General features: G+C 63.8%; 1 protein-coding gene across 1 annotated transcript in view; it reads right to left on the reverse strand.

Moving 5' to 3' along the window:
* Window positions 1–2,606: 2,606 nt before the first annotated feature.
* Window positions 2,607–13,512, reverse strand: part of LOC131574461 (MAP/microtubule affinity-regulating kinase 4-like) — a 32,576-nt gene continuing 21,670 nt past the window's right edge. The window contains exons 7-12 of the mRNA XM_058828925.1: window positions 11,246–11,346; window positions 8,094–8,208; window positions 6,664–6,740; window positions 4,723–4,802; window positions 2,793–2,837; window positions 2,607–2,671 (exon numbers count right to left, since the gene is read on the reverse strand). Coding sequence (XP_058684908.1) covers window positions 2,607–2,671; window positions 2,793–2,837; window positions 4,723–4,802; window positions 6,664–6,740; window positions 8,094–8,208; window positions 11,246–11,346 — 483 coding nt within the window. The remainder of the gene's footprint in view (window positions 2,672–2,792; window positions 2,838–4,722; window positions 4,803–6,663; window positions 6,741–8,093; window positions 8,209–11,245; window positions 11,347–13,512) is intronic.

Here is a 13,512-nt window from a genome sequence, read left to right on the forward strand (position 1 = left end):
TCCAAAGAAGACCCCAAAACCCCCCGGAGCCCCAAAAATCCCCCCAAATTCCTCCCACACCCCCAAGGGGGACCCCAAAACCCCCCAGAACCCCCCAAAAATCCCCCGAACCCCCAAGGGGGACCCCAAAACCCCCCGGAGCCCCCAAAATCCCCCCAAATCCCCCCCGAACCCCCAAGGGGGACCCCAAAACCCCCCGAACTCCCAAAAATCCCCCCAAATCCCCCCCGAACCCCCAAGGGGGACCCCAAAACCCCCCCGAACCCCCCAAAATCCCCCCAAAAATCCCCCGAACCCCCAAGGGGGACCCCAAAACCCCCCGGAACCCCCAAATCCCCCCCGAACCCCCAAGGGGGACCCCAAAACCCCCCCCGCACACAGACCGGGGGTGGGGGTCCCTATGTTTATTTTGGGGGGGGGTCGGGGGGGGACAGAGATCGGGGCAGGAATAACTTAAAAATGGGGAGGGGTCGCGGGGGGGGGGCTGGGGGGGGCGGGGCCGTATTTACAGACTGTACAAGGGGGGGGAGGGGCACGCGGGGACCCCCGGAGGGGGGGGGAGGGGAGAGGGGGGGGGTCCCCAAAATCCTGGAGCCGCCGGAGACCCCCCCCCCACCCCAAAGACCCCCGGGGTCCCCACGGGGGGGTCCCAAGTTCCGCTGGTCCCAAATTGAGGGGGGGTCCCGGGGTGGCCGAACCTTTGGGGGGCTCCGGGGGGGGGTCCCGGGGGGGGGTCCCGATCCGGTTCTGGGGGTCCCGGGGGGGTCCCGGGGGTCCTGATCCCGTTCTGGGGGTCCTGATCCGGTTCTGGGGCTTCCGGGGGGGTCCCGGGGAGGGTCCCGGGGGTCCCGATCCGGTTCTGGGGCTTCCAGGGGGGTCCCGGGGGGGGTCCCGATCCGGTTCTGGGGGTCCCGGGGTGTTTCCAAGGGTCCCGATTTGGTTCCGGGGGTCCCGGGGGTCCCGATCCGGTTCCGATGGTACCGGGGGGGTTTCCCGAGGGTTCTGATCCGGTTCTGGGGGTCCTGATCCGGTTTTGGGGGTCCCGGGGGGGTTTCCTGGGGGTCCCGATCCGGTTCTGGGGGTCCCGGGGGGGTCCCGGGGGGGGTCCCGATCCGGTTCTGGGGGTCCCGGGGGTGTTTCCCGAGGGTCCCGATTTGGTTCCGGGGGTCCCGGGGGTCCCGATCCGGTTCCGATGGTACCGGGGGGGGTTTCCCGAGGGTCCCGATCCGGTTCTGGGGGTCCTGATCCGGTTCCGGGGGTCCCGGGGGGGTCCCGGGGGTCCCGATCCGGTTCCGGGGGTCCCAGGGGGTGTTCCCGGGGGTCCCAATCCGGTTCTGGGGGTCCCGGGGGGATTCCCGGGGGTCCCGATTTGGTTCTGGGGGTCCCGATCCGGTTCTGGGGGTCCCGGGGAGGGGGGAGGGGTCCCCAGCCTCATTCGGGGGGTTCCCGGGAACTGCGGCTGTGATGGTTCTGGTCCGGTTCTGGGGGTCCCAGTCCAGTTCAGGAGGGGTCCCGGTTCGGTTCCGGGGGTCCCGATCCAGTTCCGGGGGGGTCCCAGTGCGGTTCTGGGGGTCCCAGTCTAGTTCCAGGGGGGTCCCGGTTCGGTTCCGGGGGTCCCGGTCCAGTCCCGGGGGGGTCCCAGTTTGATTTCGGGGGTCCCAGTCCGGTTCTGGGGGGGTCCCAGTTTGATTCCGGGGGTCCCAGTCCGGTCCCGGGGGTCTTGGTTCGGTTCTGGGCGGTTCCGGGGGGGGGTCCCGGCTCCAGTTCTGGGGGTCCCAGTTTGGTTCCGGGGGGGGTCCCGGTCCGGTTCCGGGGGTCCCAGTCCAGTTCCAGGGGGGTCCCGGTTCGGTTCCAGGGGTCCTGGTTCGGTTCCGGGGGGGTCCCGGTCCAGTTCCGGGGGTCTTGGTTCAGTTCCGGAGGGGTCCTGGTTTGGTTCCAGGGGTCCCAGTCCGGTTCTGGGGGGGGTCCCAGTCCGGTTCCGGGGGGGTCCCAGTTTGGTTCCGGGGGGGTCCCAGTTTGATTCCGGGGGTCCCAGTCCGGTCCCGGGGGGGTCCCAGTTTGATTCCGGGGGTCCCAGTCCGGTCCTGGGGGGGTCCCAGTTTGATTCCGGGGGTCCCAGTTTGATTCCGGGGGTCCCAGTCCGGTTCCGGGGGGTCCCAGTTTGATTCCGGGGGTCCCAGTCCGGTTCCGGGGGTCCCAGTTTGGTTCCGGGGGGGGTCCCGGTCCGGTTCCGGGGATCCCGATCCAGTTCCAGGGGTCCCGGTTCGGTTCCGAGTGCCCGGGGGGGTCCCGGGGGGGTCCCGGGGGGGTCCCGGTGCAATTCCGGGGGTCCCGGTCCGGTTCTGGGGGGGTCCCGGTCCAGCTCTGGGGTTCCCAGTGCAATTCCGGGGGTCCCGGTCCATTTCTGGGGGTCCCGGTCCAGTTCCAGGGGTCCCGGGGGGGTCCCGGGGGGGTCCCGGGGGTCCCTACAGCCGGGCGTTCCCGGGGGTCCCGGTTCGGTTCCGGGGGGGTCCTGGTTCGGTTCCGAGTGTCCGGGGGGGGTCCCGGGGGGGGTCCCGGGGAGGGGGGGAGGGGAGGGGGGGGGCAGGGGGAGCCCCCCCCCCCCGTCACAGCCCCCCCCCCTCGGAGCAGCCGGGGGGCGGCTTCCTCTTGATCCCCAGGTAGATGGCAACTGGGGGGAGGGGACAGGTGGGTCTGGGGTCCCCCCGGGGGGGTCCCCGGGCCCGGGGGGGGGTTCTGGGGGGTCCCCGGGGAGGGGGGGAGGGGGGGAGGGGGGGAGGGGGGGTCCCCACCTTGTGAGCGCAGGTCCCCCGATTCCCGCAGGTTCGTCTGCGACCCTGGGGGGCACACGGGGGGTCAGGGGAGGGGGAGATACAGCCCAAAATCACCCCAAAATCAGCCCAAAATCAGCCCAAATCAACCCAAAATCAACCCAGAATCCAGCCAAAATCAACCCAAAATTTACCCCAGAATCCACCCAAAATCCATCTAAAATTCACCCCAAATCCACTCAAAATTCACCCCAAATCCAGGCAAAATTCACCCAAAATCAACCCAAATTCACCCAAAATCAACCCAAATTCACCCCAAAATCAGCCAAAATCAACCCAAAATCAGCCCAAAATCAGCCCAGAATCCACCCAAATTCACCCAAAATTTACCCCAAAATCCACCCAAAATCCATCTAAAATTCACCCCAAATCCACTCAAAATTCACCCCAAATCCAGCCAAAATTCACCAAAATCAACCCAAATTCACCCAAAAATCAACCCAAATTCACCCCAGAATCCACCCAAAATCCATCTAAAATTCACCCCAAATCCACTCAAAATTCACCCAAAATCCAGGCAAAATTCACCCCAAATCCACCCAAATTCACCCCAAAATCATCCCAAAATTCACCCCAAATCCAGGCAAAATTCACCCAAAATCAACCCAAATTCACCCCAAAATCAGCCCAAAATTCACCCCAAATCCACCAAAATTCACCCTAAATCAACCCAAAATTCACCCAAAATCCACCCAAAATCAACCCAGAATCCAGCCAAAATTCATCCAAAATTCACCCAAAATCCACTCAAAATTCACCCCAAATTCAGCCAAAAGTCACCCAAAATCAACCCAAAATCCACTCAAAATCCACTCAAAATCCCACCCCAAAATTCTCACAAAATCCACTCAAAAAAAACCCAAAATCACCCCAAAATCCACCCCAAATCCAGCCAAAATTCACCCAAAATTCACCCAAATCCCCCTGTCCCAAATTCCCCCTGACAGCAGCAAGGGCAGAAGGGACAGAGCAGCAGCGGTGGCACCGGGACAGGGGACACTGGGGACACTGGGGACACTGGGGACACTGGGACAGGTGACACTGGTGCCACAGGTGTCACTGGGACAGGTGACACTGGGGACACTGGGGATGCTGCGGCAGGTGACACTGGGGACACTGGTGACACTGGGACAGGTGTCACTGGGACAGGTGACACAGGTGCCCCAGGTGACACTGGGGACAGAGGTGACACTGGGACAGGTGACACTGGTGACACTGGGAGCCCTGGGAGCACTGGGGGCACTGGGGGCAGGTGGCCCAGGTGTCACTGGGACAGGTGACACAGGTGACACTGGTGTCACTGGGACAGGTGACATGGGTGACACTGGGGACACTGGGATAGGTGACACAGTTGCCCCAGGTGACACCAGGACAGGTGTCCCAGGTGTCCCAGGTGTCCCATCCCAGGTGTCCTAGGTGTCCCCAGGTGTCCCAGGTGTCCCAGGTGTCCCATCCCAGGTGTCCCATCCCAGGTGTCCCAGGTGTCCCATCCCAGGTGTCCCCAGGTGTCCCCAGGTGTCCCCAGGTGTCCCATCATAGGTGCCCCAGGTGTCCCAGATGTCCCACCCCAGGTGTCCCAGGTGTCCCCAGGTGCCCCAGGTGTCCCAGGTGTCACTGGGACAGGTGACACAGGTGTCCCCAGGTGTCCCAGGTGTCCCATCCCAGCTGCCCCAGGTGCCCCAGGTGACACACGTGTCACCAGGACACGTGTCCCCAGGTGCCCCAGGTGTCCCAGGTGTACCCAGGACAGGTGTCCCAGGTGTCCCCAGGTGCCCCAGGTGTCCCCAGGTGTCACTGGGACAGGTGTCCCAGGTGTCCCCAGGTGTCCCAGGTGTCCCCAGGTGTCCCCAGGTGTCCCAGGTGTCCCCAGGTGTCCCCAGGTGTCACTCACGGATCTTGGTGGCGCCGGGGCCGGGCGTGGCCGAGACGCAGCGATTGGAGCTCTGGCGCCGAGAGGGGTCCAGGGACACCCTGGGACAGAGGGGGGAGGAAGGCTCAGGTGAGGAGGAGAGGGGACAATGGCACAGGTGAGGAGGAGAGGGGACAATGGCACAGGTGAGGAGGAGAGGGGACAATGGCACAGGTGAGGAGGAGAGGGGAGGAAGGCTCAGGTGAGGAGGAGGAGGGGGAGGGGGAGGAAGGCTCAGGTGAGAGAGCACGGCCACAGGTGAGGAGGAGAGGGGACAATGGCACAGGTGAGGAGGAGAGGGGACAATGGCACAGGTGAGGAGGAGGAGGGGAGGAAGGCTCAGGTGAGGAGGAGGAGGGGGAGGAAGGCTCAGGTGAGGAGGAGAGGGGACAATGGCACAGGTGAGGAGGAGAGGGGAGGGGAGGAAGGCTCAGGTGAGGAGGAGAGGGGACAATGGCACAGGTGAGGAGGAGGAGGGGAGGAAGGCTCAGGTGAGGAGGAGAGGGGACAATGGCACAGGTGAGGAGGAGAGGGGACAATGGCTCAGGTGAGGAGGAGGAGGGGAGGAAGGCTCAGGTGAGGAGAAGGAGGGGGAGGAGGAGGAGGAGGAGGAGGAAGGCTCAGGTGAGGAGGAGGAGGGGGAGGAGGAGGAGGAGGAAGGCTCAGGTGAGGAGGAGGAGGGGGAGGAGGAGGAGGAGGAGGAGGAAGGCTCAGGTGAGGAGGAGGAGGGGGAGGAGGAGGAGGAGGAAGGCTCAGGTGAGGAGGAGGAGGGGGAGGAGGAGGAGGAGGAGGGGGAGGAAGGCTCAGGTGAGGCCAAACCCCCCAGGTGCCCCTGAACCCCCCCAGGTGATTCTGAACCCCCCCAGGTGACCCCCAAAGCCCCCCAGGTGTCCCCAGGTGTCCCCAAGCCCCCCAGGTGTCCCCAGGTGCCCTGAACCCCCCAGATGCCCCCCAGGTGTCCCCCAGGTGTCCCCAGGTGTCCCCCAGGTGTCCCCAAGCCCCCCCAGGTGTCCCCAGGTGTCCCCCCAGGTGTCCCCGGTTGCCCCCAGGTGTGTCCCCAAGCCCCCCAGGTGTCCCCAGGTGTCCCCAGGTGTGTCCCCAGGTGTCCCCAGGTGTGTCCCCAGGTGTCCCCAAGCCCCCCCAGGTGTCCCCAAGCCCCCCAGGTGTGTTCCCAGGTGTCCCCAGGTATCCCCAGCTGTCCCCAGGTGTGTCCCCAGGTGTCCCCAGTTGTCCCCAGGTGTCCCCAGGTGTCCCCAGGTGTGTCCCCAAGCCCCCCAGGTGTGTCCCCAGGTGTCCCCAGGTGTCCCCAAGCCCCCCAGGTGTCCCCAGGTGTCCCCAGGTGTGTCCCCAGCTGTCCCCAGGTGTCCCCAGGAATCCCCAGGTGTTCCCAGGTGTCCCCAGGTGTGTCCCCAGGTGTGTCCCCAGCTGTCCCCAGGTGTCCCAGGTGTGTCCCCAAGCCCCCCAGGTGTCCCCAGGTGTCCCCAGGTGCCCTGAACCCCCCAGGTGTCCCCAGGTGTCCCCGGTTGCCCCCAGGTGTGTCCCCAAGCCCCCCAGGTGTCCCCAGGTGTGTCCACAAGCCCCCGAGGTGTGTCCCCAGGTGTCCCCAGGTGTGTCCCCAGGTGTCCCCAGGTATCCCCAGGTGTCCCCAAGCCCCCCCAAGCCCCCCAGGTGTCCCCAGGTGTGTCCCCAGGTGTCCCCAGGTGTGTCCCCAGGTGTCCCCAGGTGTCCCCGGTTGCCCCCAGGTGTGTTCCCAAGACCCCCAGGTGTCCCCAGGTGTCCCCAGTTGTCCCCAGGTGTCCCCAGGTGTGTCCCCAGGTGTCCCCAGGTATCCCCAGGTGTCCCCAAGCCCCCCCAAGCCCCCCAGGTATCCCCAGGTGTCCCCAGGTGTCCCCAGGTGTCCCCAAGCCCCCCAGGTGTGCTCACCTGCGGCTCAGTTTGGAGGTGATCTTGCTCAGCAGCGTGGCCGTGGGGCGGGGCCGGGGGGAGGCGGCGGCGGGGGCGGGGGGGGGCGAGGCGGGGGGAGGGGCACCGGCCGCCCCTCCCCCACGGCGCTCCCGGGACCCCCCCCCCCGCCCCTCCCCCACCCCCGTGGAAGGTGCTGCGGGTGGAGCAGCCCCGGGCCAGGTGAGCCAGGTGAGCCCCGCCCAGGGAGTGGCTGGAGGGGGACGGCGGCGGCCGCGATGACAGGCTGGGGAGGGGACACAGGTGTGACACAGGTGTGACACAGGTGTGACACCCAGGGGACACTCAGGGGACACCCAGGGGACACCCAGGGGACACCCAGGTGAGCCAGGTGAGCCCCGCCCAGCGAGTGGCTGGAGGGGGACGGCGGCGGCCGCGATGACAGGCTGGGGGGGACAGACAGGTGTGACACAGGTGTGACACAGGTGTGACACCCAGGGGACACCCAGGTGACACAGGTGTGACACCCAGGTGACCCTCAGGGGACACCCAGGTGAGCCAGGTGAGCCCCGCCCAGGGAGTGGCTGGAGGGGGACGGCGGCGGCCGCGATGACAGGCTGGGGGGGACAGAGGGGACACAGGTGTGACACAGGTGACACTCAGGTGTGACACCCAGGGGACACCCAGGTGACACCCAGGTGAGCCAGGTGAGCCAGGTGAGCCCCGCCCAGCGAGTGGCTGGAGGGGGACGGCGGCGGCCGCGATGACAGGCTGGGGGGACAGACAGGTGTGACACAGGTGTGACACCCAGGGGACACTCAGGTGACACCCAGGTAAGCCAGGGGACATCCAGGTGTGACCCTCAGGTGACACCCAGGTGAGCCAGGTGAGCCCCGCCCAGAAAGTGGCTGGAGGGGGACAGCAGCAGCCGCGATGACAGGCTGGGGGGGACACAGGTGACACTCAGGTATGACACCCAGGGACACACAGTGACACACAGGTGACACCCAGGTGAGCCAGGTGAGCCCCGCCCAGGGAGTGGCTGGAGGGGGATGGCGGCGGCCGCGATGACAGGCTGGGGAGGGGACACAGGTGTGACACAGGGGACACTCAGGTGTGACACCCAGGGGACACTCAGGTGACACACGTGTGACACCCAGGGGACACCCAGGTGAGCCAGGTGAGCCAGGTGAGCCCCGCCCAGGGAGTGGCTGGAGGGGGACGGCGGCGGCCGTGATGACAGGCTGGGGGGGACAGACAGGTGACATTCAGGTGACACAGGTGTGACACCCAGGGGACACTCAGGTGTGACACCCAGGGGACACTCAGGGACACCCAGGTGACACCCAGGTGAGCCCCGCCCAGGGAGTGGCTGGAGGGGGATGGCGGCGGCCGCGATGACAGGCTGGGGACACAGGTGTGACACAGGTGTGACACCCAGGGGACACTCAGGTGACACCCAGGTGACACCCAGGGACACACTGGTGACAGGGGACACCCAGGTGAGCCAGGTGAGCCCTGCCCAGGGAGTGGCTGGAGGGCGACGGCGGCGGCCGCGATGACAGGCTGGGGAGGGGACACAGGTGACACAGGTGAGACACAGGTGTGACACAGGTGACACTCAGGTGACACACAGGGACACTCAGGTGACACAGGTGACACACAGGTGACACCATAGGTGACACAGGTGACACACAGGTGACACAGGTGACACTCAGGTGACACAGGTGACACTCAGGTGACACAGGTGACACACAGGTGACACAGGTGACACTCAGGTGACACAGGTGACACAAGTGACACACAGTGACACACAGCTGACACAGGTGAGACACAGGTGACACAGGTGACACTCAGGTGACACAGGTGACACACACAGGTGACCCCCAGGTGATCCCCCCACCCCCCACCCCCGTGCTGGGACGGGCACTGGTGGCACTGGGACAGGTGTTACTGGGACAGGTGTTACTGGGACAGGTGTTACTGGGACAGGTGGCACTGGGACAGGTGTTACTGGGACAGGTGTTATTGGGACAGGTGTTACTGGGACAGGTGTTACTGGGACAGGTGGCACTGGGACAGGTGTTACTGGGACAGGTGTTACTGGGACAGGTGGCACTGGGACAGGTGTTACTGGGACAGGTGTTATTGGGACAGGTGTTACTGGGACAGGTGTTACTGGGACAGGTGTTACTGGGCCAGGTGGCACTGGGACAGGTGGCACTGGGACAGGTGTTACTGGGACAGGTGGCACTGGGACAGGTGTTACTGGGACAGGTGTTACTGGGACAGGTGTTACTGGGACAGGTGTTACTGGGCCAGGTGTTACTGGGACAGGTGTTACTGGGACAGGTGGCACTGGGACAGGTGGCACTGGGACAGGTGGCACTGGGACAGGTGGCACTGGGACAGGTGTTACTGGGACAGGTGTTACTGGGACAGGTGGCACTGGGACAGGTGTTACTGGGACAGGTGTTACTGGGACAGGTGTTACTGGGACAGGTGGCACTGGGACAGGTGTTACTGGGACAGGTGGCACTGGGACAGGTGTTACTGGGACAGGTGTTACTGGGACAGGTGTTACTGGGACAGGTGGCACTGGGACAGGTGGCACTGGGACAGGTGTTACTGGGACAGGTGTTACTGGGACAGGTGGCACTGGGACAGGTGTTACTGGGACAGGTGGCACTGGGACAGGTGGCACTGGGACAGGTGTTACTGGGACAGGTGGCACTGGGACAGGTGTTACTGGGACAGGTGTTACTGGGACAGGTGTTACTGGGACAGGTGGCACTGGGACAGGTGGCACTGGGACAGGTGGCACTGGGACAGGTGTTACTGGGCCAGGTGTTACTGGGCCAGGTGTTACTGGGACAGGTGTTACTGGGACAGGTGGCACTGGGACAGGTGTTACTGGGACAGGTGGCACTGGGACAGGTGTTACTGGGACAGGTGGCACTGGGACAGGTGTTACTGGGGGAACAGGTGGCTTTGGGGAGGGGTCCCAGGTGTATTTGGGGAGGGGTCTCAGGTGTAATTTGGGGAGGGGTCCCAGGTGTATTTGGGGAGGGGTCTCAGGTGTAATTTGAGGAGGGGTCTCAGGTGTATTTGGGGAGGGGTCTCAGGTGTAATTTGGGGAGGGGTCTCAGGTGTATTTGGGGAGGGGTCACAGGTGTAATTTGGGGAGGGGTCTCAGGTGTAATTTGGGGAGGGGTCTCAGGTGTATTTGGGGAGGGGTCTCAGGTGTATTTGAGGAGGGGTCCCAGGTGTATTTGGGGAGGGGTCTCAGGTGTAATTTGGGGAGGGGTCTCAGGTGTGTGTGTGTAATTTGGGGAGGGGTCTCAGGTGTAATTTGGGGAAGGGTCTCAGGTTCCAGGTGTATTTGGGGAGGGGTCTCAGGTGTAATTTGGGGAGGGTTCTCAGGTGTGTATTTAATTTGGGGAGGGGTCTCAGGTGTATTTGGGGAGGGGTCTCAGGTGTGTGTGTGTAATTTGGGGAGGGGTCTCAGGTGTAATTTGGGGAGGGTTCTCAGGTGTGTATTTAATTTGGGGAGGGGTCTCAGGTGTATTTGGGGAGGGGTCTCAGGTGTGTGTGTGTAATTTGGGGAGGGGTCTCAGGTGTAATTTGGGGAGGGGTCTCAGGTGTGTGTGTGTAATTTGGGGAGGGGTCTCAGGGGTTATTTGGGGAGGGGTCTCAGGTGTAATTTGGGGAGGGGTCTCAGGTGTAATTTGGGGAGGGGTTTCAGGTGTGTGTGTATTTGGGGAGGGGTCTCAGGTGTGTATTTAATTTGGGGAGGGGTCTCAGGTGTGTATTTAATTTGGGGAGGGGTCTCACTCACCTGTCCTTGCCGTTGGGCAGCAGCAGGTGCCGCTCTCCCCGAGGTGTGTGTGTATTTGGGGAGGGGTCTCAGGTGTAATTTGGGGCGGGGTCTCAGGTTCCAGGTGTAATTTGGGGAGGGGTCTCAGGTGTAATTTGGGGAGGGGTCTCAGGTGTAATTTGGGGAGGGGTCTCAGGTGTGTGTGTAATTTGGGGAGGGGTCTCGGGTGTGTATTTGATTTGGGGAGGGGTCTCACTCACCTGTCCTTGCCGTTGGGCAGCAGCAGGTGCCGCTCTCCCCGAGGTGTGTGTGTAATTTGGGGAGGGGTCTCAGGTGTAATTTGGGGAGGGGTCTCAGGTGTGTGTGTTATTTGGGGAGGGGTCTCAGGTGTGTATTTAATTTGGGGAGGGGTCTCAGGTGTGTATTTAATTTGGGGAGGGGTCTCGGGGGTTATTTGGGGAGGGGTCTCAGGTGTGTATTTAATTTGGGGAGGGGTCTCAGGTGTAATTTGGGGAGGGGTCTCACTCACCTGTCCTTGCCGTTGGGCAGCAGCAGGTGCCGCTCTCCCCAAGGTGTGTGTGTGTAATTTGGGGAGGGGTCTCAGGTGTATTTGGGGAGGGGTCTCAGGTGTATTTGGGGAGGGGTCTCAGGTGTGTGTGTGTAATTTGGGGAGGGGTGTCAGGTTCCAGGTGTATTTGGGGAGGGGTCCCAGGTGTATTTGGGGAGGGGTCTCAGGTGTATTTGGGGAGGGGTCTCAGGTGTAATTTGGGGAGGGGTCTCACTCACCTGTCCTTGCCGTTGGGCAGCAGCAGGTGCCGCTCTCCCCCCGGGCGCTCCGAGCACACGAAGGTGTTCCTGCGACCCATCACGCTGGGGGGCACGTGGGGCTGGGGGGACATGGGGGTCACATCAGAGACCCCAGACCCGATTTAGAGACCCCAGACCCAATTTAGAGACCCCAGACCCAAACCCAGACACACAGAGAGACCCCAGACCCACAGAACGTGTTCCTGCGACCCATCACGCTGGGGGGCACGTGGGGCTGGGGAGGGGGCAACAGTCAGGACCCCAGACCCACAGAGAGACCCCAGACCCAATTTAGAGACCCCAGACCCAATTTAGAGACCCCCATAGAGACCCCAGACCCACACACAGACCCCAGACCCGATATAGAGACCCCAGACCCAATTTAGAGACCCCCATAGAGACCCCAGACCCACACACAGACCCCAGACCCACAGAGACCCCAGACCCAATTTAGAGACCCCCATAGAGACCCCAGACCCACAGAACGTGTTCCTGCGACCCATCACGCTGGGGGGCACGTGGGGCTGGGGAGGGGGCAACGGGTCAGGACCCCAGACCCAATTTAGAGACCCCAGACCCAATTTAGAGACCCCCATAGAGACCCCAGACCCACACACAGACCCCAGACCCAATTTAGAGACCCCAGACCCAAACCCAGACCCACACACAGACCCCAGACCCACAGAACGTGTTCCTGCGACCCATCACACTGGGGGGCACGTGGGGCTGGGGAGGGGGACATGGGGGTCACATCAGAGACCCCAGACCCAATTTAGTGACCCCAGACCCACAGAGACCCCAGACCCAAACCCAGACCCACACACAGACCCCAGACCCACAGAACGTGTTCCTGCGACCCATCACACTGGGGGGCACGTGGGGCTGGGGAGGGGGCAACAGTCAGGACCCCAGACCCACAGAGACCCCAGACCCAATTTAGAGACCCCAGACCCCCATAGAGACCCCAGACCCAAAGAGAGACCCCAGACCCACAGAAGGTGTTCCTGCGACCCATAACGCTGGGGGGCACGTGGGGCTGGGGAGACATGGGGGTCACAACAGAGACCCCAGACCCAATTTAGAGACCCCAGACCCAATTTAGAGACCCCCATAGAGACCCCAGACCCACAATACAGACCCCAGACCCAATATAGAGACCCCAGACCCACAGAGAGACCCCAGACCCACATTCCAAGCCCCAGCCCCACATTTCCCCCACATTTCCCCCCAGAAGCCCCCAGCCCCACATTTCCCCCCCCAGTTCCCCCCCGAAGCCCCCAGCCCCACATTCCCTGCCCCCAGCCCCATTTGAAGCCCCCAGCCCCACATTCCAAGCCCCCTGAAGCCCCCAGCCCCACATTTCCAGCCCCCAGCCCCATTTGAAGCCCCCAGCCCCATTTGAAGCCCCCAGCCCCATTTGAAGCCCCCAGCCCCACATTTCCCAGTGCCCACCGCGCTGTCCGGGTGCCTCTCGGGGATCTCGGCCTTGTTGGGGTTGTGGTCCCCACACTCCCCCCCAGAAGCCCCCAGACCCACATTTCCCCCCTGAAGCCCCCAGCCCCATTTGAAGCCCCCAGCCCCACATTCCGAGCCCCCAGCCCCACATTTCCCCCCCAGTTCCCCCCCCAGAAGCCCCCAGCCCCACATTCCGAGCCCCCAGCCCCACATTCCAAGCCCCCAGCCCCATTTGAAGCCCCCAGCCCCACATTTCCCCCAGAAGCCCCCAGCCCCATTTGAAGCCCCCAGCCCCATTTGAAGCCCCCAGCCCCACATTTCCCCCCCCAAGCCCCACATTCCGAGCCCCCAGCCCCATTTGAAGCCCCCAGCCCCATTTGAAGCCCCCAGCCCCACATTTCCCGGTGCCCACCGCGCTGTCCGGGTGCCTCTCGGGGATCTCGGCCTTGTTGGGGTTGTCCCCACATTAACCCCCCCCCAAAGCCCCCAGACCCATTTGAAGCCCCCAGACCCACATTTCCCCCCCAGCCCCACATTTCCCCCCCAGCCCCACATTCCAAGCCCCCAGCCCCACATTCCAAGCCCCCAGAAGTCCCCAGCCCCACATTCCAAGCCCCCAGCCCCATTTGAAGCCCCCAGCCCCATTTGAAGCCCCCAGCCCCACATTCCAAGCCCCCAGCCCCATTTGAAGCCCCCAGCCCCACATTTCCCCCTCCCAGTGCCCCCCACAGAAGCCCCCAGCCCCACATTCCGAGCCCCCAGCCCCACATTTCCCCCCCAGTTCCCCCCCC

This window comes from Poecile atricapillus, unplaced genomic scaffold (assembly GCF_030490865.1).
Source record: "Poecile atricapillus isolate bPoeAtr1 unplaced genomic scaffold, bPoeAtr1.hap1 scaffold_334, whole genome shotgun sequence".
Taxonomy (NCBI): Eukaryota; Metazoa; Chordata; class Aves; order Passeriformes; family Paridae; genus Poecile; species Poecile atricapillus.